Consider the following 26,896-nt stretch of genomic DNA (forward strand, 5'->3'; position numbering starts at 1 on the left):
GGTATTCCACATAGGTAATCAGTGGGACCTTGACCTCTTTTTCTTCCTAAAATGTTCACTTGTGTAACATACAAATACATACACTCAAGCACACACAAGTTTTTACACAGAACATTAATTCAGCTTATGTCGTCTCCCATCCAAAGCACGTGCGCGCGCGCGCGCACACACACACACACACACACACACACACACACACAAAATTTATCTTTACTGAGCAGATCCACACTGTTTTAACAGTTTCTGAAACCTTGATTTTATCTTAAGGCTTACTTTACATCAAAAGGTCTGAAAGCAGACTTGAGTTCCTGTAGCACATGCATAAAAACAATTATACCTACCAGAGTCAAAACTTGGAAGAATATACTCAAACATTTTTTCTGTACTATGTAGTTTAATATAGTCACAATCAGTCAGTCATTCAGTACATTTACGTAACACATGGTATGTGCAGTTTCAGAGGACACAAATCGAAGTACCAAATCTCATTCTGGCTGGATGTTTAGACTTGAAAGGCAAAGAGAAAAAAAAATGAACATAACCATGAGACATCAAATATGTACCTATAATATTACATTGCAGGATTATGGCATTTGGTTCATAAGAACATTATCCTTCTGAGAGTAAGTACAGGAACTGAGTAGGATTTGCATACTCATTTTATATGTGCAAAAATACACTCCACTCCTTGACTGGCAATAAAGACTTGCCTACAGAAACAGATAGGCAATGGATACGCCTCATGCCTAACTGCTTCCTTAGGAGGCTGTATACTGACATGTGCAGACCATCTCATGTACTACTATTTACACAAAACTGTTTTCGACATTTATTCTGGCATTCATTCCTTGTGTTTCTACAAATCAACATGAAATTTCATGTAGCTGATATTTTGAGAAAGGATCAGTTGCAGGAGATCAGAGCAGTTATTGGAATAGCCAGAGCTAATTATAAGAAGTCAGTTTTGTTGCCCTTCACTCCTTCAACTAAGTAAGACTGTATACCTGCATGATTCTCAGGATGCCTTGCAGAGGGAATGAAGGAATGATTCCCTTAGTAAAGATTGCTCTGACTGAAGAAATACATTGGGATTTCAGCAAACTGTTTCCCTTAAACAATCAAAAAGCACAACTTTTTATTTTAAAAATGGAGATTTGGGCAAAGATTATGTCAGCTGCATACCAGCGTCCTTTCAGATGGTGAGACCAATGGGAACATAAACACATCTCAAGTAACTAATGGCACAATATACAACCACTACCCAAAGCATATGGGCACTTTCTTACAAATGTACACTTTGACATGATTCCAGTATACACCTTTGTGAGACACCCTGAGCCATGGAAAAGGCAAAAATTTAAAGTAAATAAATATCTAAATAAATAAAATAAATAAATACTAAACATGTTCAACTTGTGGCAAAGGACATTTTCTGTTAAATACTACTATTATTAAGAAAACTTGATCCTGTGCCCACCTTAGCAGTCGAACAACATTCAGAGAATATAGCTTATCCAGACCTGGTTTTCAATTCAGTTCATAGCAACTTAGACACTGAATGTTAGTGGATAGCACATAGCATTAAAAAGTATTCAACTGACTGGTCAGTGGTTGGAGCAGTTACTGATCCTGACTTGCCCTGTCAGCTTTTCATGACATCCTGTTCTTGAAGCTGTGAGATGTAATACTTGTTATTATGGTTGGAACGTTAAGACTAGCATGACTGAGAATTACCAATGGCAGCAAAGCCTACTCGCTAAGCACAGCCAACATCTTGCCACACAACACGTGGACAGTTCTTTGTTCAGTCAGCCAAAATCTTCAAAGTGCATTTCCAAGTGCAGTGGCAGCTAAGTTCTTAAATATACTCCATGCTATGACCAGAATTCATGCTTGTGTTCGAGCACTGCTGTTTGCTGCATTTTGGCTCTGCAGAGTGGTACTGTACTATCCTGGCTCTGCCCTTCTACATCGATATCTAGTAGGGTGCGTTCATCAATAGGAAGTCTAGACTGAAATGGCAACAGACCAGGAAGTCCTGGCCTTTCATCTACAGTGCTGCTACTGCTGGTCAGGCTTGAGTCTGGGTTGTTTGGAGTTTCAGTGCTGGAGCTGTTAGCTGGGGAATCATTACGTGTTTTGCTGGGTGAAACAAACCACCAGGGGTCCAGCCGTTGACGGTTGGTGGAGGGACGTGGCCTAGGGACAAATTCCAGGGTTTTCGGTCGTTCCAGTGTGCAGTCTTGATCAGGTATTCGTCGTCTAGGTGTAGGAGGGAAGACTATATTAGGATCAGGTAAACGAGGCACCTCAATAGGATCACGACAGGGGCTAGGAGTTTTTGATAAGCCTGAAGAGGAAAAAACAGAAAGACAAATCAGTGCCAACATGTCGTTCTGCACTTGTATTACAATTTCTTTATCAAACAATGCTCAGAAAAGCAGCAATGACTTATTTCAGTGATGTGCTGTGTCCGTCAAACTTCAAACACAAAACTCAACATCTGCAGGCTAACAATTTTCTCAAGGTTACAGAGTTCAACTTTTATGAGAATAACATATGAAAGTCTGAATGACATTAGTGGTTATATCACTGGTGCATACCTCTCAACCTCTTAGAGCAAGAAATCTGGACAAAGCCTAAAATAATGGGTAGACAAAGGCCCAAAAATAGGGATGGATTTAAAATATTACTTTTATAAACTTAGAAAGTTGTTAGAATAACAGTAGTTGTGTTAGCATGCATTTTTCTGAGGGATATGATGTCTGAAACTCAAATTTATGTTATTATTTAGTGACTTCAATCCTCAGTGATTTGCTAGAAAACCACACATTTTATAAGAAACATTCAAAAATATGAAGAAAAAATCTGGACATTCTGTGAAAATCTGGACAGTTGAGAGGTATGCATTGCTGCTTAAGCAAAATAAAGTTAACAGATTTTACAACAAACATCACAAGAGTCTGGAGTCTACACTTTTCGATATTCACTTTATCTGTTTGGTAAAATGAAACTGACAAGATTTAGAAACTTTAAATGATGCACAATTTAAACAGAGGAAAGAAAGCAAATGGCCACATTAACTTCAGCACTACAATGATGCATGTAGACAATATGTACCATCAAAACAAACAAAACAAAAGTATTCAACAATCATATTCAAATCTGTTTTATAAAAAATAAAAATAAAAAAACACAACTGGATTTCCTGAACAGTCTGCTTACCAGAGTTATACAGCAGTATGTGCTAGCTCTATTGGCATAGAGGAATAAGACCACTGCTGAGCTGATCCTGAAAGATGTTACCTACACTAAGGTTGAAGAAATACCTAACCTATTTGCTGATAAATATAGCTCTAATTTTACTTCTCTCTTCCCCTTCGTCTGTCCCTCAAGATATACCTGAAACTGGCTCACCTCCAGCTATTACACAAGACCAGGTCCTAAAAGTGCTATCGAAAGCTAAAAATACTGCATCAATGGATCCTGACAATATCCCTTCCACAGACCTAGGCAATTACTGGGCAGCTAGCCTACAACTAAGACCCAGGTGACCAGCATTTGATTATTTGCTCAGTCAGATGTTGGAGCTGGCGGGGCGGGAGGGTGGACTGATGCAACTAAAGCAGTACATATGGGTTTGCAAGTACATGTTCAGAGTTCTTGGTTCCATTGTAGGAATCCCCAGTGGAGACTGGGGACCACATGGGAGAAACAAGGCAGTCCTTGGGACTAGATCGCTTGCAGATGTGAGTGACAAAGTACAGTTTTGTACCTACCATAAATGTAGATGTCCGATAGACATGCAACTGCAGTCATAACATATGGGTTGTCCTGCCTCAGGCAGCCCTCGGTCGCCCGGATTCCAAAGTCTGGGTCCGACGTCGGCTGATGTCGCATTCTCCTCCGACGTCAGAGCGGCTGGGGTACATAAGCATCAGCCGACGCCATTTTCTTCAGTGTTTCTTGCCCCAGATGCCAGGTGCCCTCCAAGGAAGGCTGTAATCAAATTTGGAAGACAAAAACAGGATTCCAGACAAATAAATGAGCAATAAAACAAATACACCATAACAGATATCCCCAGCTAAGAGAAACAGGGATAGGAGTGGACCCTAGGCATAGAGGGGTATGGAGGGAGGGAAAATCCGACTGCAGTTGCATGTCTATCGGACATCTACATTTATGGTAGGTACAAAAAGTACAGTTTTGTACCTACCATAAATGTAGATGTCCGAGAAGTATGCATCTGCAGTCCTAACATATGGGTTGTCCTGCCTCAGGCAGCCCTTCGGTCGGCCGGATTCCAAAGTCTGGGTCTGGCCTCGGCTGATGTCGCACTTTACCCGACGTCATAGCTGCAGTCAATTGGGTATAAAGGCATCAGCCGACGCCATTTTCCTCAGTGTTTCTTGCCCCAGATGCCAGGTGCCCTCTAGGAAGGCTAAATTTGGATAAATGCAAAAGATTCCAAATAGTAGAGAGCAACAATATAAACATGTATGTACATATATACAAACAAATACACCATAATAGATTCCCCCAGCTAGCTACAAGATGGGCAAATACCCTAGGAGTACCACAGAGGGGAAGGAGGATGGGTAATCCTGACTGCAGATGCATACCTCTCGGACATCTACATTTATGGTAGGTACAAAACTGTACTATGTCCTTCAAGGATGCATCTGCAGTCCTAACATATGGGTAGAATACCATAGCCAAACTGGGGGAGGAGGCACTAAGATGATTATGGTGTAGTTAAGATCCCTTGCAAAACAGCAGTTGCAAAACCTGCTCGGGATCTGGAGTATAAAGGTAGATTATAATGCTTGGCAAATGTATGCATGGAGCTCCAAGTAGCAGCTTCTAAAATGTCTTTGGTAGCCTCTCCTCGTAGGAAAGCTGTAGTAGTGGCTGTAGCCCTTGTGGAGTGAGGTCTGATGTTTTCCGGAGTTGCCTTTCCATGAAAAGAGTAACAAAATCTAATGCAATTTCCTATCCATTTTGAGATTGTCTGTTTTGAAATTGCCTTTCCTTCCATTCCTGTTGCATATGCTACCAGAAGCTGGTCAGTTTTTCTGTTGGTCTTGGTTCTGTCCAGATAGTAGCGCAATTGCCTGTGCACATCCAAGGTATGTGGTAATCTTTCCCCCCTGTTCTGTGGGTTGGGGAAGAATGCTGGTAAGTGGATTGCTTGGTTCAATGATACCCTGGAGACCACTTTTGGCATAAAAGTAGGGTTGGTTCTCAAGGACACTCTGTCCTGATGGAAGATAAGGAAGGGCTGTACTGCCATTAATGCCTGTAATTCTGAAACCCTTCTTGCTGAAGTGATTGCAAGCAGGAAAGCAGTTTTCCAAGATAAGAACTGTAATTCTGCTGTCGCTGCTGGCTCGAAAGGGGGGAGTATTAACTTTTCCAGCACAAAGTTAAGGTCCCATGTAGGCAAAGGTGGCTTCCTTGGAGGCTTTACATTTTTAATTCCTCTCAGAAACTGCCTGAGTAGAGGATGAGAGAAGACTGGAGGATCCATGTTGTATTCTGCTGAAATTGCTGATGCATGAATCTTGATGGAGGAGTAAGACAAGCCATTGTGGAAAAGTTCTGCTAAGTATTCCAGGATGTTAGCTAAGTTCGCTAATGATACATTCTCTCCTTTTGCTGCACTCCAAATGAGATATCTTTTCCATTTGGCTGAATAAGTCTTCCTTGTGGAGGGTCTGCGAGCCTCCTGGATAATGTCCTTAACCCTCTGAGATAAATCTGGGTTATTTTGCTTTATGTAATGTTCCAGGCAGCCAGCTGCAGTGTGCTCATATTTGGATGTAGGATCTTGAAGTTGTTCTGTGTTAGCAGTAAAGGAACTAGTGGTAGAGGCTATGCGTGTGTCCGAGACATACTCCTGAGTAGCGGGTACCAATGCTGCCTCGGCCAGTCTGGAGCTATCAGGATGATCCTAGGGTGATCTTCTTTGATCTTCAGTAGCACTTTGTGCATCAAAGGAAGAGGTGGGAATGCATACGCTGTCAGGTTTTCCCAACTGAAGGATAGGGAGTCCACCTTCCAAGCAAGAGGGTGGTATATCCTTGTGCAGAATTTCCTCAATTGGTGGTTGTGTGGGGATGCGAACAGGTCTATTTCTGGTAGTCCCCATTTCTTTGTAATGGTTTTGAAAATGTTTGGATGCAGCATCCATTCGTGGGCATCCGTGGTAGTTCTGCTTAAGGTGTCTGCTAGTATATTTTCTTTTCCTGGCACAAATATTGCCTGGAGTTGAATGTTGAGGTTCAGGGCCACATTCCACAGATCCATTGCCATCCAGCATAGAGGATATGAGTTTGTTCCTCCCTGTTTGTTGATGTACCACATGACTGTGGTGTTGTCCATCCTTATCAGCAAATGACCCTGTTGAAGAAAAGGTCTGAATGTCTGTAGTGCCTGTTTCACTGCCAGCATCTCTTTTAGATTTATGTGAAGGTTCAGCTGGTCTTGTGTTCATAGGCCTTGTATACACTTGTCCACCATGTGTGCCCCCCAGCCTAGGTCTGAGGTGTCCGTGGTGATAGTTTGGCTTGGGTGAGGTTTGTGGAAAGGCAGTCCTCTGTTCATCTGACAGACCTGAGCCCACCACTGAAATTCTTGTTTCAGGCATGGGATTATTGGAATCTGGGCATCTAGACTGTGCTTGTGTTGAGACCATACATTCCTTAGGTACCATTGCAACTTCCTCATATGCAGCCTGGCGTGTGGTCAGGAGCGGCCTTAGGTCAACTGGTGCCCTAGGCAAAAAGGCTCCACGGCGCCCCCCCCACCACACCACCTGGTGCCCTATCCTGGTCTATTTACACCAAATAAATACTGGAAAAGTGCCCCTGCTAGAGTGGCGCCCTAGGCGGCTGCCTAGTTGGCCTATGCCTAAGGCCGGCTATGCGTGTGGTATCAATATTATGCAGGATGCCATGTAACCCAGGGCTTGCAGGACTTTCCTTGCTGTAAGCTGGTTCTGTGTTGTTAATGCCATGAAATAGAGTGGTAGTTGCTTTTGCTTTTCTGCTGTAAGAAATGCCATCTGATTTGATGTGTCCAGTTCTGCACCCAAGAATGTTATCCTTTGGGATGGTACCAGCCTTGACTTTTTCATGTTGACTGTGTATCCCAGGGCTTGTAGTAGTTGTATAACCTTTTCCAAATCTTTTGTTAATTTGGTCTTGTTGTCCGCTTGTATTAGGCAGTCGTCCAGGTATGGGTAAATCTGAATTCCCTGAAGCCTGCAATGAGCAATTACTGATGCCAGGCATTTCGTGAATACTCTGGGCGCAGTAGATAAGCCAAAGTGCAATGCTGAGAATTGATAATGCTCTGATCCTGCAAGAAATCTGAGGTATCTTCTGCAATCTGGTCATATAGGGACGTGCAGGTATGCCTCCTTGAGATCTAGAGTCACCAGCCAAGACTCCTTGCCCAGCATGGGAAGAAGTTACTGTAGGGTCAGCATTTTGAATTTTGGAACAATGAGATATGAGTTCAGAGCGGACAGGTCGAGAATAGGTCTCCATTGGTTTTCTTTTCTTGGTACCAGGAAAAGTCTGGAGTAAAATCCTTGCCCTTGTTCCATGGGAAGTACCTTTTCTATAGCTCTCATCCTTAGTAGTTGGTTGACTTGTTCTAGAGCGTTTGTTTTTTGGTTTGGTGGTAGGTTTGGCATTCCTCTTTTTGGTAGCGTGTGGAAGTGAAACCTGTAGCCCTTGTCTATGGTCTGTAAAATCCATTTGTCTCCTGTAATGTAATGCCAGTTTACGGAAAATAAGGCAAGCTTCCCGCCTAAGGGTGCTTCCAGTTGTTCCCTGGTAGGCGGTATCAGAGCCAAGTCATTGTGTCTGTCCTGTGGAAGTGGTCGTAGCTGGATCTGTGGCAGTACTTCTCTGGTTGTTATGCTGCCACTGGCGTCCCTGTAGGCACCTCTGGATTGACCTCTGCCTCTTGGGCGCCTATTTCTGCCTCTCTGTGCTCTGGAGGTGTCTGGAAAGGACCAATTCTTCGAAGGCCAATTTCTACTAAACCTTGGAGGCTGGACCTGTAAGAAATCCTTGACTGTTTGGACAGATTTTGCTTTTTCTTCCACCTTCTTTAGCACTTGTTGTGCAGGGGAACCAAACAAACTTTGTTTCTCCATGGGAGCATCTAGGAGTTTTGACTTTACATGGTCTGGTAAGGATTGTTCTTTTAACCATGCATGCCTTCTAATCACTGTTCCAGTCATAGCTGATCTAAAGGAAGCCTCCAGTGCATCATAGCCGCATTTTAAGGAATGATTACTGACCTGTTGAGTGTTATGTACCAAATCCTGAAGGGACTTACGGTCTATAGGTTCAGGAGAGGACAGTTTTTTATTTAGCTGGTCTAACAAAAATTCCTGATACTGTATCATGTGGAATTGACAGTTTAAGGCCCTAGCCGAAAGAGTAGTAGTATACACTTTTTTACCCCATCTCTCTAATGCTCTAGATTCTCTTTCAGAGGGGAGGGGGTTTCTGGCAGAGGCAGCTGCTACAGCTTTGGGGCCCTGTGAAATGGTTTCAGGATCTGCAATAGGAGCCTTATACAAATGAAAGTGAGTGTCCGGGACCCTGTAATATCTATCGGGCTTGGCAGGGGCCGGGGGGAGAGAGTCAGGGGCAGTACAAGCATCATTATATGCATCATCAACAACTGTTAGTACTGGAGGAATGGCTAAAGGCCTATGATGTGGTAAATGTAAAAAGGTCCTTAGCCTTTTCCTTGAATCTGAAAAATCCTGGCCCTGCCATTGAAAATGCTCTCTCATAGCATGTAAGGTTTCCCCAAAAGAAAATTCCTCAGGAGGAGAGGCAGAAGGAATAGAGTCTTCTGCATCAGAATCCTCATAAGGAGAATATGGGCCTTCAGGAGGTTCTGAGTTTTCTGAATCATCCGAGGAATAGTCTGTAGAAATTGGATCGGGGGGCTCTGCTCTAGGCCTCTTCTCTGGAGGGGGTTGAGAGGCCCTGTCAGGGTGAGGTTGGGATCCCCTGATCAAAGAAATGAGATCCTCAGCCAGGCTGAGCATTTGGGAACTAGAGGAAGGCCTGTGTGAGGGGGTTTTAGCAGGCAAGGCCTTAGAAGATTTAGCTGCTTTAGCCCTAGCAAAAGCCTTGATAGACATAGATGCAGGGGGCCTAGCAGCTCCACGTGCAGGAGTAGATATGTCTAGAGGAATAGTATCTGATAAATCCTGGGTACCTGCAACAGCAGTGGAAATTTCAGTAGCAGACTCAGCCATGCTATGTGAGGCCTCGGCTATAGGAGGCATGCTTTCGGCCGAAGGAAGAACCGTGGACTCGGTTTCAGCCGAAACCGAGACACTCGCGGTTGGCTTAACCGTAGTTTCGGCCGAAACCGCGGACCGCGAGTGTCGGTCCTTTTCCTTACGCTTTTTAACTAATTGAGAAGTCGGAGTCTCCGACGGCATTTGTAAGCAAAAGCGGGGCCAAAAAACTCCTCTGCAAACTCCGACCGACGTCTAAGTGTTCGTCGGTTGAAGGAAGCACAGGCTAGACAAGCTGCTACGTCGTGGTCTGGGCCTAAGCAAGGAAGGCAGTAAGAGTGGAAATCCTTATGAGGTATTTGTTTCCCACAAGTTAAACAGTTATTTACTTTTTCTGACATCGGCTGAGGCAAGAAAGAGTCCCCAACGGGGTACTTAGCTTTTTAGAAGTCTTCGGTAGTAGTAATCTCTGGATCTGACCGACCGGCACTTGCAAACAGCTTCTGCTTTGGGCACCATGCGGCAAGAAAGACTGAGGAAAATGGTGTCGGCTGATGCCTTTATACCCAATTGACTGCAGCTATGATGTCGGGTGAAGTGCGACATCAGCCGAGGCCAGACCCAGACTTTGGAATCCGGCCGACCGAAGGGCTGCCTGAGGCAGGACAACCCATATGTTAGGACTGCAGATGCATCCTTGAAGGACATCTGTACTATGTCTTTAAGAATGCAACTGCAGTCATAACATATGGGTAGAATACCATAGCTTTGCTGGGGGAGGAGGAATGCTCTAGGAAAAAGATGGTGTGGCAATCAAACCCTGCAGGACTGCTGAAGCAAAGCCTGCTCTGGATCTGGAGTATAGAGGGAGATTGTAGTGTTTGGAGAATGTATGCACGGAGCTCCATGTAGCAGCTTCTAGAATGTCTTTAGTAGGCACCCCTCTTAAGAATGCTGTAGAGGTGGCTGTAACTCTGGTGGAATGTGGCCTGACATTGGCTGGAACAGTCTTTCCATGAAAGGAATAACAGAATCTGAGCAATGTCCAATCCATTTTGAAATTGTCTGTTTTGAAATTGCTTTTCCTTGGACTGCAGGGGCGTAAGCTACAAAAAGTTGTTCAGACTTCCTGCTGGCCTTGGTTCTGTCCAGGTAGTATCGAAGTTGTCTGTGAATGTCCAAGGTATGTAACAGTCTTTCCCCCTTATTCTCAGGATTGGGGAAGAAAGCAGGCAGATGAATAGCTTGATTTAAAGAAACCCTAGATACCACCTTAGGCATAAAGGTAGGGTTGGTCCTTAATGAAACCCTGTCTCTGTGAAAAATTATGAACGGTGGTATTGCCATTAGGGCCTGTAGTCCCGAAACCCTTCTTGCTGAGGTAATTGCCAACAGGAAAGCTGTCTTCCATGAGAGAAACTGCAAGTCAACTGTAGCTGCTGGCTCAAAAGGAGGTAGAGTCAGTTTTTCTAGGACAAAATTGAGGTCCCAGGCTGGTACTGGGGCCTTTCTTGGTGGCTTAATGTTCTTGATTCCCCTGAGGAATTGCCTTAGCAAAGGGTGTGAAAAGACAGGAGGATCAGTGTTATATCTAGCTGAAATAGCTGATGCATGTATCTTTATGGAAGAATATGAGAGGCCGTTCTTTAGGATATCTGATAAATATTCCAAGATGAGTGGGATGTTCAACAATGATGCATCATGTCCCTTGCTGGTATTCCAATTGCTGAATCTCTTCCATTTTGCTAAGTAAACCTCTCTGGTGGATGGTCTTCGCGCCTCTGTTAGTATCTGCTGAACTTCCTTGGAGAGAGATAGGTTGAGGTTATTTTTGGGATCTCCCAGGCTGTTAGCTGCAGTGTCTGAAGGTTTGGATGCACTGTTTTGAAATTGTGTTGAGTCAAAAGTAGAGGCCAATGGGGAAGGGCCCACCTCCTGGTGTGACATATGCTCCGTAGTAGTGGGTACCAGTGTTGTCTTGGCCAGTCCGGAGCTATTATGATTCCCTTGGGTCTCTCTGCTTTGATCTTTAGTAATACTGAGGTCATCATTGGCAGAGGTGGGAATGCATAGATTGTTAGGAAGTTCCAGTTGAATGAGAGAGCATCTATTTTCCAAGCTTTTGGATGGTATGTCCTTGTGCAGAATTTTTGTAGATGATGGTTGAGGTGAGAGGCAAATAGGTCTACTTCTGGCCTGCCCCATGTCGAAGTGAGTTGTGTGAAGATCTTCGGATGTAACCTCCACTCGTGTGGATCTGTGAAATTCCTGCTTAGGCTGTCCGCCAAGATATTGTCTTTGCCTGGAACAAACTGGGATTGTAACTGGATGTTTAGGCTCAGTGCTTTCTCCCAAAGATGCATAGTCAGTCTGCAAAGTGGGTAAGAGTGGGTGCCCCCTTGCTTGTTTATATACCACATCACAGTGGTGTTGTCTGTCCGTATCAGTAAATGGCCTTGCTGAAGTTGGTGTTGAAAGGCCTCGATGGCATGCATTACTGCCAGCATTTCCTTTTGGTTTATATGCAGATGTGTTTCCTTTAGAGACCATTGTCCTTGTATACACCTGCCTTCCATGTGCACCCCCCATCCAAGGTCTGAGACGTCTGTGGTCATGGTCTGTGTTATCTGTGGTTTTTTGAATTACATACCTGTGTTTGCCTGGCTCACCGAGGCCCACCATAGGAATTCCTTTTGTAGGCATGGAATGAGCGGTATGGTGGTCTCCAAGTTGTTGCTGTGCTGAGACCAAATGCTTTTTAGGTACCACTGAAGCTTTCTCATGTGTAGTCTTGCTAATGGAACCAGGAGAATGCAGGATGTCATGTAACCCAGGGCCTGTAGGAATCTCCTTGCAGTCATCTGGGTGAGTTTTGCTAAACCTTTGAAGTAATGAGTTAACTTCTCTTGCTTGTCTTCTGTCAGGTAAGCCATTTGAGAGGCTGTGTCTAATTTGGCTCCTAAGAAGATTATTTGCTGGGATGGCTGCAGTCTTGACTTTTGGAAGTTGACTGTGTATCCCAGAGCTTGTAGTAATCTTATGACATAGTCCAAGTTTTTTGTCAACATCAATTTGTCGTCCGCTTGTATGAGGCAGTCGTCCAGGTACGGGTAAATTTGTATCCCCTGGAGCCTGCAATGAGCAATTACTGAAGCCAGGCATTTTGTGAATACTCTGGGCGCAGTAGATAAGCCAAATGGCAATGCTGGGAATTGATAATGCTTTGGCCCTGCAAGAAATCTGAGGTATCTTCTGCAGCTGTGTCTGATAGGGACATGCAGGTATGCCTCCTTGAGGTCCAGAGTAATCAGCCAAGACCCCTTGCCCAGCATGGGAAGGAGTTGCTGTGTAGAGTCAGCATTTTGAACTTTGGTACTATGAGAAAGGTGTTTAAGGCGGGCAAATCCAGTATTGGTCTCCATTGAGATTCTTTTCTTGGAACAAGGAACAGTCTTGAGTAAAATCCCTGGCCTTGTTCTTGTTGTGGAACTTTTTCTATTGCTTTCATCTGAGTCAGCAGAGAGATTTGCTTGATAGCCTCTGCCCTCTGGTTTGGTGGTAGGTTTGGCATGCCTTGTTTTCTTGGCAAGGTATGAAAATGGAACCTGTAGCCACGGTCTATAATGTCCAAAATCCATTTGTCCTTTGTCAGTCTGTGCCAATTTTCTGCAAACAGAGATAATTTCCCACCCAAGGGAGCTTCTATTTGTTCCCTGGTAGGCGGAAGTAGAGGAAAGTCATTAAGATTGAGGCTGTGGGACACGTGAAACCCCTGTGTCGCTTCTTTGGTTTCCTGGCTGCCATTGTCGTCCCCTGTAAGGACCTCTGTATTGGCCTCCCTTTGAAACTTTTCTGTATTAGGAAAGGACCATTGTTTTGAAGGCCAATTCCTACTGAATCTGGGGGGTTGAACCTGGAGGAAATCTTTCACCGTCTGAACTGATTTTGCTTTTTCCTCGATGGTCTTTAACACATCCTTAGCATTAGCACCAAAAAGCTTGTTCTTTTCCAAAGGTGCATCCAGAAGTTTTGCCTTCACATGATCTGGTAGAGGTTGATCTTTTAACCATGCATGTCTTCGAATGACTGCCCCTGTCATAGCTGCCCTACATGAAGCTTCCAGTGCATCATACCCACACTGTAGGAAGTGATTGCTTACTTGCTGAGTATTATGTACAGCTTCCTGCAAAGCCTTCCTGTCTAAAGGATCAGGAGTGGCCAATGTTTTTTGTAAATCTTCTAACAGGAAATCCTGATATTGTAACATATGAAAAAGGCAATTCAAAGCTCTCATAGATAAGGTAGTGGAAGTGTAAACCTTTTTGCCCCATCTCTCTAATGACCTAGCTTCCCTGTTGGAGGGCAATGGATTTTTAGAGGTGGAAGCTGAAACTCCTTTAGGCCCCTGTGAAATAGTTTCCAAATCAGCAGAATGGGCCCTGAATAAATGGGAATGTGTTTCTGGAACCCTGTAATACCTGTCTGGCTTGGCTGGAGCAGGAGGAAGAGAGTCAGGGGTAACACTAGAGTCAGAATATAAATCATCCAAAACATCAAGTACAGGAGGAATAGCTAGGGGCCTGTGCTGGGGCTTCTTAAGGAAAGTCCGAAGGCGTTTTCTGGAATCAGAATATTCCTGGCCTTGCCACTTGAAATGTTCCATCATGGTATGCAGAACTTCCCCAAAAGAAATATCCTCAGGAGGGGAGGCCGAGGGAATAGAATCCTCTGCATCCGAGTCCTCATAGGTCTGGAAGAGCTCTTCCTTGCTATCAGAGTGGACAGAGCCCTCAGAATCTTCATCTGACGGAATAGGGTCAGGGGGTTCAACCCGGGGCCTTTTATCAGAAGGAGGCTGGGATCCTCTCTCAGGATGGGCCTGTGAACCTCTAATCATAGAAATTAAATCAGCAGCCATAGACATAATTTGTGTCTCTGGAGTAGGCTGAGGTAAGGTTTTAGTAGTAAGATGTTTTGTTTTGCTGGCTGCCTTAGCCCTAGTGTAGGCCTTAATAGACATGGCCATAGGAGGCCTGGCAGCTCCACGTGCAGGAGTGACCTTGTCTACAGCAATGGTCTCGGGCATTTCCTCGGTTTCGGTATCCGGAGGAAAATCAATAACTGGCGCCGGAGTGATATCCGGAATCAAAGTCGTCGGTAATGCGGTGTCTTCGGTTCGGAGCGGTGGAGAAACCATCTCAGAGGGAACCGGAGCACTCGTGATTGGTTTTGGCGTGGAGTCGGTGGTAGACGCGGGCCGAGGATGTCGGTCCCGGTCTTTTAGTTTCTTGGGAGTTTGCGATGTCGGACGTTCCGACGGCATTGTGTAAGCAAATTTTTCGCCGAAAAAAATCTTCAGCGAACTCCGCCCGGCGCCTGAGAGTGCGCTTGTTGAAGCGAGCACAGGCTACACAGGCCGAGACGTCGTGGTCTGGGCCAAGGCAAGGAAGACAGTAAGAGTGGAAATCCTTATGAGGTATTTGTTTACCACAAGAAAGACAATTGTTAACTTTTTCAGTAATTTCTGACATCGGCTGAGGCAAGAAAGGGTCCCCAACGGGGTACTTAGCTTTTTTGATGACTTCAGAATCGAAGAATACAGCAGCTGACCGACCGGCACTTGCGAACTGCTTCTGCTTCGGGCACCGCGTGGCAAGAAAGACTGAAGAAAATGGCGTCGGCTGATGCTTATGTATCCCAGCCGCTCTGACGTCGGAGGAGAATGCGACATCAGCCGACGTCGGACCCAGACTTTGGAATCCGGCCGACCGAGGGCTGCCTGAGGCAGGACAACCCATATGTTATGACTGCAGTTGCATTCTTGAAGGACATCCTTGCTGACACACACTGCATAATGAAAAGTAGCTTACTGAGCATGCACCAAGTAGTCATGATTAAAACAAAGTTCCCTGCCCTACCTTTTAAAGGATGACAGCATCTGTGTGTGTTTCAGCTCTTACCTATATGAGGAACAAATGAGCTTTAAAGTTCTCACCTCCTGCAGGAATGAATGAGTTAATACATCAAGCAAGTGGGGATTGCTGGCTAAGATGGCTGGAACAAAAATAAAAAAGTAGTATAGTATGTATGATTTGGATTAATAAAAAGCAAATGTTCAAGCTTCATCCACTCAAAAGTAATACTCTCATATTCTTAAATACAGTGTGTGGCTGTATATGGTTGGGTGAGGGCACTATGATTGTCAACAACATGACTCATAAGTATGGGTCATGCTACTATCAAGAAGGCACACTGCTTTTACAAATGTTGTCACTCAAAAAAGCGGTGCTCGATTTGTAAAAACATTGTACCTTCGCAATAGTAGTGCAAGGTATATCTATGAATGGTACACCAGTGTGTACAACACATAGTTGTACACTGTGTGCTTATGTGTCATAGAGATGGCTGTTGATTAGTAGGATTAGTTGCATGAATCAGTTATGTTTATGGAATCAAACAACTAAATATCTACTATTACATTAGCTGTACTGATAACATAACAGTTACCTCTGATTCTAATGAGCAGGGCTGTCAACAGGACAATAGTCCAACACAGTGCCACCAAGCATCCTTACTGAGTAGATGTAATGAACAACTGAGGACCTCTTGCATTATACCATGACTTCTGTCAACTATGTATTCTTTTTCGGTAAACAACTAATTGTATTCATCACATTGTTAATTCATAACTTTAACTTAGATAAATTAGTAACAATGAAAATTTATCACAGTAACAATTTTGGTTACTGTATACATGCATTATTCATAAGTTTCCATCATAGCTCTGTTCTCTGATTATTTTGCATTGAAACATATTCATACACTTTTCAACTCCTACCAGTCTACTTATTTTAGTCATCCATTTGACAATTATTTTGTATATACTGTTCCCAAATGCACCATTAATTATTATGAAAAACATTTCCTCCATCTTTTGATGGACTCAACTCTAGATCTTTTATTTCCTTTACGATACTCATTACTTCATTTACAGATGGTAAAATATTTGACTTTCACTTTCATGTAACTGCAATTTTAGCTGCTAATAACAAACGTAAAGAACTCATGGACATTTAGAAGCCAAGTAGCTGAAACACTATGTCCTTAAGGGGTCATTTGCACATATCCAGTGGCCCTCCATTACAGGAGGTTTCTGGTATCACACATCAGAACTCTATGACTTGTTTTTTCTTGCAGTTTTTACTAAATGTTTTGTCTGTGTGACGTTTTTACCTTTGGTTTGGATGTTTCTTCCTAACTTACAAATTTCTAGGGGATTTGCATCCATTCCTGGAGATCTCCCATTTCTTAGTTAATTGTCCTTTATCAATCATGACTCAATTGCTGAGCTTCTACTTCATCAAGCTTTTGAATACCTAACTTTTCCAAAAAAAGCTTCTAAATATCTCTCTTCGCAATTACCTCTTTCACCTGCTCTATATAGATTTGCATAAAATTATTGAAATATCTTGAGTATCTTCAGGATTCCTACTTCGTGTTGTCATAGGGTCCCTAAATTTTGCCACAGTTCTTAAAACTTTCTGTTGCCCACATATTTGTGATAAATATTTCTGTGCTCTGGGATATTACTGTCAAAAACAACCGTTTTAACTGCACTTTTCCTAAATTCACACATATTGTCCAAATGTTCCTTTATTTTTGTCCTAACTTAGCACTCTGCAATTGTTCCTGTTCTTGATCTGCAAGCTTCCTCCCCTCCTTCGCAACATTTAACTTTTGTCAGTCCTTTTAAAAAGGTTTTGCTACTTTTCTCCCACAACTCTTTCTCCATTAATTCCACTATACTTTTAAAATCAGTCTTCATTTTATCCCAAGCCCTAGCCAGCCCCTCTGAAACAATTTTTATCTTAACTGTTATAGGTGCATCCATGGTAAGACATCTTTATTGGATAGGTGTTAATGCATTCAATCAAATGCACATGCTCCTGTGATCTACAGTTTCTTACTAGCCTAGCACAGTTACTGTGTCTTGGAGAATAATATGCAAATTTCCTCTGAACTGTTGTTCCTGAAATAACATCCTTCAGAGAAAATTCTTTCATACTTTAAAAATATAACTTCACTAGTTCTCGTTTCCCTTATAGGGCCCATGGAACATTTTCAGTGTTACAAACTAAACTGCAGTCACTCCTAGATAGCAAATCCCCTGCTGCTAAACTGATATTTTCTTCCATAATACTTTTAAGCGCCATAACTGCAGTTTTTAAGGAAATACAGGTGCACACAAAGGTAAATCTCTTTCCTTGTCAGTATTCTCTCACTGCCAGAAATCTTCCATCGTCTTTTTCTTTTCGACTGGAACAAGAGGGAGATCTACCTATCTACACAGCACTCATTTTCTTCATTGATGAGACTGCTAAATTTCCATACTAAAATCTTCATTTTTTATCAAACTCTCATGCTTATTTCAATCCAAATGCATCTCTTGCAACTTAACAATTAACATCATACTTTCTTATAGGTTCATGGTACGTTGCTAGACTAATGGCTCAAGAGCCCTTACAAGCCTAGACAGTTTTACCCAAATTTCATCCAATTTTCTATCCCCATGGGAAAGACAAGTGAGAGCAAGCAGAGTTTTGACTACTATTACAGACTGCCACTGTCCATAAGGGACATGGGCTCTACCTACCCCAGAAGTGAATTTGCAATTTCCCATCCATTGGTCCAGATTGCTCTTTTAGATGGACAGGGAAGGGCTCTGCTTCACATGAATAGGATGCCTATTTCAGAGGAGAGTCAATCTCTGGGATACACATATATCTCTCCAGCATGCGTTAATCACATTAGAGATCAGTTTAGATCTTTGGAGCAGGAAACCCTAGTGCAGTCAGTTTTATGAATATGCAACATTTCCATCAGGGCTGAATCAGAGATTGCCTTGTAGGTCAGGTGCAGATCACTCTTCAGTAAATCAGTAGGAAAGTGAATACAGTGAAAAGTTTTTAATCGGTCCACATATAACATGTTGGTTATACCCTGTATTTTTTGATGAGAAACCTCTGTAGACACGGCAGCTCTTGCAGGTGCCTGGTGTGGTACATGCTAAAGGGTGCTTTGTATTTAACTACTGGCCTGATGAGGGCCAAGTACAGTGGTACTATGGCATCCTCATATCTGGAAGCCATAATCTTACTTGTAAGCTGAGCCACATAGAAAAATTGCCTCTCCACCATGGACACAGCATGGTCAAAGTTCAGATTACAATCTATCTCAGTATACAGAACTCTCACTATTAGGTGCACTCGAAGGGGGGTGCTATCAATGTTATAATTTGCAGGAGTATTTGAGTTCCCAAATGGTATTATTATGCACTTCTTTGCATTTAGTTTGAAGCCATGGCTCTGACACCAATCATTAGTCTGCATCAGTCCTTTCTGTAGGATATCAACACTGTCTGGAGAGTCCATGACTGCCCCCAACTTGAAGTCATGAGCCAACCTATCAGCCAAATACCATCTACATTTGCCTTGACATCTGAGATGTATACAAAAAAATAGGAGGGGACACAGCAATGAACCCTGTGGTACACCACTGGTGACTGGTATCTTGCTGTATGTACATTCCCCCACTCTAACATTTGCCCTATCTGTGAACCATCTGGCTGTGCACCTGGTGACGTACAAGTTTATGCCCAATTTTGTGAGTTTATCTGTAAGACCTGAGTGGGGTATTGTGTCAAATGCCTCAGCCAGGTCAAATTGGGCAGTATGCACTCTTACCTTCATCCATGGCCTGAGTGACCTTCTCAAAGAAGGCTACCAGATTGAGCAGGCATGACCTGTCCTTGATGAAGCCAAAGTCAGTTGGGTCTAGAGTCTGGAGATTTCCTATGTCATTGTTAATGAGGTCCATGACTATCCTTTCCATAGCCTTGTCTTTGCCTTTTGTTCCTTTGTCTGTAAGTCCATTTTCATTCCATGTTAAAACTGACAAAGTAGCCATTCTGTTATTTTAAAGTTACAATCACTTACAACGCAATATGTGTATATATATATATATATATATATATATATATATATATATATATATATATATATATATACACACCTACACACACACACACACACACACACACACATATATATATATATATATATATATACACACACACACACATACATGTATGTATATATACATGTATATAGAAAGAGGGGAGATCTATACATACATAAAGTATTTATTCCTAATAGCAGCTTTCAGCTTTTCCCAGTTAGGGGTCGCCACAGTGGAACTCCGGTCTGCTAATGATTGGCAGTGAATTTTTACGGTGTCAAGTTGCCTTCAAAGAAGGAACACCTTTAGTTATTTGTAATTTCATGCATTTGTTTGCGCACAGGTCACAATTTACCAAACAGTTTAATTCATTATACTCTTTCCCAAATCCCTTTAAAAAAACAGCATAAAAGAACTACATACAATTGAAAGAAGAGAAACCAAGATGCCTCATGTTCCCCATAGTGGCTATTTGGACTGGCAGTTTCCCCCAAAATAGGATGGGTGCATGCAGTGATTAAAAAAAACAAAGAAGGTATCAAGGTCCAAGCCCTAAGTGCCCACAATCACATGGAATAACCAAGGAGGGTGGAAGAAAGCCACAAACTCAATGTGGTTTAAAAGGTTTAATATACACAAAGTCAAGCACTTTCATACCGAATAACAAGCAGGACTTCACCAGACTAAACATTTCCCAAAATGCATTTATATATAATGAAGAAGTGCTACAAATTAGCAAGCTAGCCAATCACAATGCATAGCAAAAATTAAAATGAACAATGAAATAAAGTATGTAGAAACATTATTTAAAAGCTGGTTTATTACAAAATATACATTTATGCTAGCCAAACAGTGAAACACTAAGCAGTACCAAAATTATAACTTAGCTTATCTTAATTTTAATACACTACTGACAGACACCATGTCATTTAATCCAGGAAGTGTACTAGCATTTAATCTTAACTGCCACTAGAACTCCTGATACTCTAAGGTGTCTTCCCAAGCCCCCCTCTTGGGTTTGGTAAAACTTGTTCTAAAACATAAAAAAAAAAAAATTTGTTTTATTTGTACATCCAAGTTTTTGTATAATGCATTTCTCTTTTGTTGAGCCTGAATTTCATAGTAAATTTCATAAATTCATTTTTAATAGCCCTTTCAATTTTACCAATGTAGAATGAGTGCAAGTAATCACAAAAAGCTAAGCAGATCACCCCCATTGTATTACAATGACAAGTCCTATTCAGCCTGAATTCTTGTAAAACTGTTGTTAACTTTAAGACTTTACCCACAAAAATATATTTGCACCAGCGGCAAGATCCACACTTTCACATACCCTTATTTTTCTTGGCACCATGAGTTATTTCACTGTTCACAACTCCTCTTTCCAGTTTTTCTTTTAAATTCATATATCTGAAATTATAAAGTGGGGGGCAGCTGCACCTAATGTTGCTGTGACATGGGTGTCAATGGTTAAGAGCTTCAAATCACTTGTGACAATATTTTTAACGGCATTGGAAGCATTGCTACATTTATTTACCATAGTATTTCAGTTATTTTATGCTGTTTTTATTATTATTATTATTTGTCACTTCCTTATTAATACTTCTGCCAAGAATTGGAGTGAAACTACTTTGCCATTTTGATACCACTTCATTTTTGATTTCTTTCAATAATGCCAAAGGGTAACCTCTATTGAGAAGCATTTCAACCAACTTATTAATTTCTTCCAAAAAACATACATCATCTGATACTATTCTAGAAATTCTCACCTTCTATCCTTTTACTAGGCTCCTTTTTCAAAAAGGTGGATGCTGCTAGAACAGTGTAAGAAGTTATTAAAATAAGTTGGTTTCCTGTACAGCTGGGATTTGAAATGGCAAGTTTCAAAATCCTTCTGTATGGTCAAGTCTAACTAGTTAGTGTACCTCCTTGAATAGGTATAAGTAAACCTAAGAAAGTCTGTGGTACAATTTAAAAAAGATACAAAGTCACAAAGTTTAGTTTCATCAAACTTTCATATAAAAAAATGTCATCCAGGAAGCGTACATAAGTAGCAACTTCACACAAATTGGGAGCCAAAAATATTTTGCTGTTCCCAATGCCACAATACTATATTGTCATACAAAGGGGTACATGCTGCACTCACTGCTATGCCTGTTCTTTGTCTGTAATATTCTCCTTCGAAATAAAGAAAATTATTCTCCAGCACTATCTCTATGAGATCAGCTAACATACTGATCTATGTGTTATTTAAAGTTTTACTATAAAGGCAAGCCTCTCAAAAACACTCAATGCCAATACAGTGTGGGATACTAGAGAATAAATCAATAACATTGATGGTGACTAGGAACCAATTATAAAAACATTTTTCAAGTGTTCCAAAAAATCCCATGAATCATTAAGAATATAGGGAACGTTTTTTTTAAAAAAATGATTTACAGTTCCATTAATAAAGACAGCTAAGGGGTGGGTTATCAATCCTGCTGCAGATACAATAGGTCTTAAATGAGGATCATGTATGTTTTTGTGTATCTTTTGTATCCCAAAGATGACAGGTATCACTGGGTATTCTACATAAGGTACTTGTATAGAGGGTAATCAATTGCCATTTGGTCCAGTAAATCTTTCAAAAAATAGCCTAATTTTGTAATAAGCCACATGAATTTTTTTGGATACTCTAATATACTTGGTTTCATTATTGAGCAAATTATACATTCTGGAAACAATCAATAATGCCCATAAGGACAACTGCACCACCTTTACTGGGCTTCATAAATTCTTAAATCGTGCTTCTTAATCAAATCATTCATGATTAGTATCTCATCTTTAGTAAGATTAAATGCCCTTAAGTTCTTAGGCTGATTTTCTAATTTTCTTATATCATGCTAATAAACCTTTTCAATCAAAGACAAAGTGGGGTGCAAGGGAGATTGTATGTGCTTTTTCTAGTAAATTTAACTTTTTGGCTAGTACTATCTGTCTGCTCATCAAATAATATCTTAAAATGTAATTTGTGTACATAAAGCTTCAAATCAATTAACACATCTGCTATATTGAATTTGAAACTAGGTACAAAGGTAAATCCTTTGCTAAAATGTTGTAAATCTGCTTTCCCAATTACTTCTTGGCTATAAACCATCAAGTTCATGAACAGAGGAACAACTTGCATCAGGGGCTGGTAACTGGATAACACTAATTCAACACCACCCTTATTTAGTGTTTCTGTCGCCTCTAGTGGTTGTCATAAGTTGACCCTGTACTGTAATAATTCTGATGTGTTCTGTGATTCCTCTGGGAGTTTTTCCCCTTCGCCGTTATCCTCTCTGAGCGTCTGAGAGGGGGAAACCCCACTGGTCTAAAAAATCACCATCTATAATATCATTCTTAGAATTAACAAAATCATCATGCTGATTATTAACATTAAGGGGGTCTAGTTAGTCCTACTAAGAACCATATATTCTGTAGGTATAGCCTGCCTTACGTAGGCATTAGGAATAGGGTAAGTCTTCTCTTGTGCATATTCAAACTCATCCCTTTCTAATTTTTTACTTTTTTTTTAACTTTTGCTCTAACACATTCTCAACATTTTAAAAAAAATCATCATATTCAGCCATCTTAACATCAAACAATAAATCTTTCTTAAGTAAACTGTTCAAAGCATCAATTTGTTCTAATCTCCCTTTCATTTGATTTAATAACAATTCTCATTAATTTAAAGCCACACTCATCAAAAACTGATAATAATTCATTGACTAAAGAAGGGTCATTGGAAATGCCACAAGGAAACTTCCACAGCCTTAATCCCTTTGTAACTTTTCCCCTTGTCATACACTCTTTAAAATATAAGTTGTCAAGTTAAAATGTCTTGTACTTAAGTATTTTTTCTCAAAAATCTTAAGACATTCATTAAAAGGCAAACTTACATGGGTAGGAAGAATTTTGGTATGAAGGTCCATGGAGGCTTTGTTTAACCAAGCATTAAAATCAAAAATAATACAACATGCAGTTGGTAAATCACTAGAAGAAGTGCGAGTGTTGAATATCCGATCTTCACTTGGAACTGCATTGGTAGAGCAAGTGGAAGGCTCCACTGGATTGGAATTTCTAAGTCATTGGATGCAAACACTCGCATTTTCAAAATTATTAACATTTATGCAGCCTTCATTACTCAGGGAATTATTTGAAGAATTAAATTGCTATGAGGCTGCCAGTGTAAGTAATTTGATACGCTGTGTCAGTTTACATGACAAAAAGCTTATCCCTCTGTATTCAACAGTAGTGGTAGCATCCAAAGTTCTCTCAATTAAAGTACTCACAGGACTCCACTAACGATAAAAGCACCAGGCTGGAATCTGCTGTTAAATAAAACAACAATAAAACAAAACAGGAGAAAGCTTGGAACACATGGAACAACCAAAGTGGGTGAAAGAAAGCCACAATGTGATTTTGGGCACTTAGGGCTTGGACGTCAGTACCTTCTTTGTTTTTTTGTCTCCACGTATTCTGAGGTTTCTCCTACTTCATTTGGTACATGCAGTAATGCATTTTTCTGGGAATTCCACATAAACACATTGCTGCTTCTTTAACTGCAATGTTTTCCACCCAAGTGTAGAAAAACAATCTGCACATATGCACATTACTTTCTTTTTTTATGACTTACTGTTAATAATCATGCCGATTATGACTCAAACAAGTTATTTCTCTATATGTGTGACTAAAGAAGATACTGCCAGCCTGGCTAGCTGAAATTTTGTAAATAATTATATGTTATTTGTGAATATCAACATAATTCATATAAGATGTTTGTGTTACAAATGTATTAGAGCTGTATGTCATACAAGATGGTTTGAACAGGCATGTGTGCTGAAGAGGTATTTTACAAAGTGCTGTTTGAAATGTATTCATGGTGTACCCTACTGGAATAGAACAGAAATGTACATGCATTATTGTATCTGTTTAAATGTATATATTTTAACAGGGGAAACTGGAATACAGGAGGTTAACTTGCAAAACTTCAGAAAAATAGCTGAAATTAAATTACTTTATGGCTAGGCCATAAAAAAGATACTGTCTTTCAGTTTCTGTGCAGCAAGCAGACACAATGTCTAAAACTAAGAAGCTTTCTGTATCGTCCTGAAAGTGTTTTATTGTTTTATGACTTCCACCATTTGCCAAAGATCTGAGGAAAAGCCCATGTCTATGTATTTTCACAGGTAGATGCTAAATACTGCCAGATTCCAGCAATGGGGGTTTTCACCTGGGATACCGTCAGATGACAAGAAATTATGTCATTCTGCAAGCTATCCCAGCAATAATATTTGAGATAAACTTGAGAACTCTTTGAGAGAGACTCACCATTCTGTAGTCTGTCTTGGACCTGACCAAAAGACACGTTCACCACACATTTGCCTTGCTCTGAGTAAGTTTCTAGGTAATAGTAATTATCTTAGATATATTCAGGAATATAGCAAAGCTTAATTTAGATGTTTTTCTTTATTTATTTGAGACTATCCTGCAATGTTGTTTTAAATATTTCCCATGAGTACTTGCGTATTTATTTGGTGACATTGTGGGCCACTCCTAATAGGCTTACTCTTGGTCAAACTAACATTGGTATTGAGAGTAACATTACACAGTAAGATTGGAAAGGGTCTTAAATAGCTGATAAGGGGTTCTGGTGGCAGTGAAAACTACCTTATAGTCTGGGCAGAAAGGGGCATAGCTAGTAAACCAAGGCCAGCATTTCCCGTGTGTGTGTGTGTGTGTGTGTGTGTGTGTGTGTGTGTGTGTGTGTGTGTGTGTATAAAACAAATGTCCAAGAGTGTGTGTGTGTGTCAGATACTTGGGTAGGGATATGAAGCACTGGTTGGACAGAGAGAATGTTGGAGGACTTGGCTTGGAACCCTGGCTAAGGGCTTAACTCTATAGTTATGCCAGTGGGGAGTCTTATTGGGGATCTGGAGAAACTAGCCCTGGATGGACTGTGGTCTCTGTGTGTTCTTAAGGAAAATTGCACTTGATGCAGAGAGCTGCATCTGGAAATGCTGTGTGAGTACTTGTCATCCTCCCAATGGTGCTAGTGTTGAGGATTGAGGCTCCTTGATTACTGGTCCAGTGGTGGGGTATCGCAATATGCATTAGTATACTTATTCTTTTACTGTTGCATTTAGAAACACAACTTATACTGCTGTACTGTATTTTACAACAATGTTAAACTAACACAAAGACTAGAAATGAGCAGTTATTTAACTTCCTCCATTTGCTTCCTTCGTGAACAAAAAACAACAAAATTTGATTCATATGCTTTAGCTTCCTGAATATTTTAAAACAAACAGCAGATACTGAAGTTGACACTCAACAACTCCTTCATTATTTACCAGGTTAATTATATTGTTAATCTTTAGCACAGTCCTTACTATTCCAGATTCTGGTTCAAATCCCAATCTCCTGAATAGCACAAAATGTTACTCATGTTTTTCAGTTTTCCCATTAATCCAAGTATCTCATAGTGGGACTAATATTTTTAATTTCTGACACTTTTCAGTGACTTCGTTAGCCTTCTTTCCATTCCTCACCTTCTTGCAGCACCAGCATTTGGTCCGAATTCAAGCTTCTATTTCTTCTGGTTCACTGATGGACTTCTCGGTCACTCAAACATTTTCTTTTGGAACAAGGAAAACAGTTTTACTGGCACAGTCTCTTCTAGATCCCTCTTACTTGTGTAGGGTCCAGAAATAGTCATCTTTTCCTTTCTGACAAGAGTTCTGTTGGTTGAAGTTTTTTATCTCTTCCAATGCCAGTCTTGTCTCTATATATGTTTGACCCACCTGGAAGAAATATTTTAAAGTCCTCTAGACAAAGCAGTTTGAATCTTACTCCAGCCTAATGAAAATTTTAATAAATAGAATAAACCTATTCATCTTTGTCCATGACAAAGTGACAAGTAATTTTTCACAAATACCTTTGCATCAACTAATGTTCAACACCTTTCCTATTTGCCATGGTTTTGTCAGAAGTACTTTTTGGCAGGTCCTTGCTGCTTTCTAGAGGTTAACTTAAAAGCAAAAATGTGATGTGTCCTCTCAATTAACAAATTCTCCTGCAGAACACCAGTCATTTATCTGTGCCTTCATAAAGTTAATATAGTCCACCCCGACCACTCAAATTCTCTGAAATTGTAGAAAATCTCTGTTTTTCTCTTCATACTGTGTATTCCACACCATTTTCGGAAAGATTCTTTTTTAATTTGATGCCTCAATATGTCATTCTTCTCTTTATTTCTGTTTTTGACTTCTTTAAACTTAGCAGTTTATCAGATTGATTTAATACTGATTCAATTTTTCTTCTTATATAGTCTTCAAAAGTCCCATTTATTTTAAGCACGTCTGAGTCCATCTGACGTGTGTGTTTTTTTTTTATTTTTTTTTTACTTCTAGTTTATTAAAAGCTATCTCCTGCATTGATGCTGCACATTGGTCCGCTTCATGTTCATAATTGTTATTCAGATTCTTCTCATCCAGAAATATTTCTTCTTCTCTTTTTTGAGTTTAATTATTTTTTCCATTTTTTTTTTCTTTGCTGACATTCAATCTGTGTATC

At 40.9% G+C, this 26,896-nt stretch overlaps 1 protein-coding gene across 1 annotated transcript in view; it reads right to left on the reverse strand.

Annotated features, from left to right (window-relative positions):
• Positions 1-374: 374 nt before the first annotated feature.
• MAP3K9 (mitogen-activated protein kinase kinase kinase 9) overlaps positions 375-26,896 on the reverse strand; it is a 1,255,777-nt gene continuing 1,229,255 nt past the window's right edge. Inside the window, exon 11 of the mRNA XM_044073971.1 lies at positions 375-2,350. Within this exon, the coding sequence (XP_043929906.1) occupies positions 1,875-2,350 (476 nt within the window). The 3' untranslated portion in view covers positions 375-1,874. The remainder of the gene's footprint in view (positions 2,351-26,896) is intronic.

This window comes from Protopterus annectens, chromosome 6.part0 (assembly GCF_019279795.1).
Source record: "Protopterus annectens isolate FY-2018-M chromosome 6.part0, PAN1.0, whole genome shotgun sequence".
Lineage (NCBI taxonomy): Eukaryota > Metazoa > Chordata > Ceratodontiformes > Protopteridae > Protopterus > Protopterus annectens.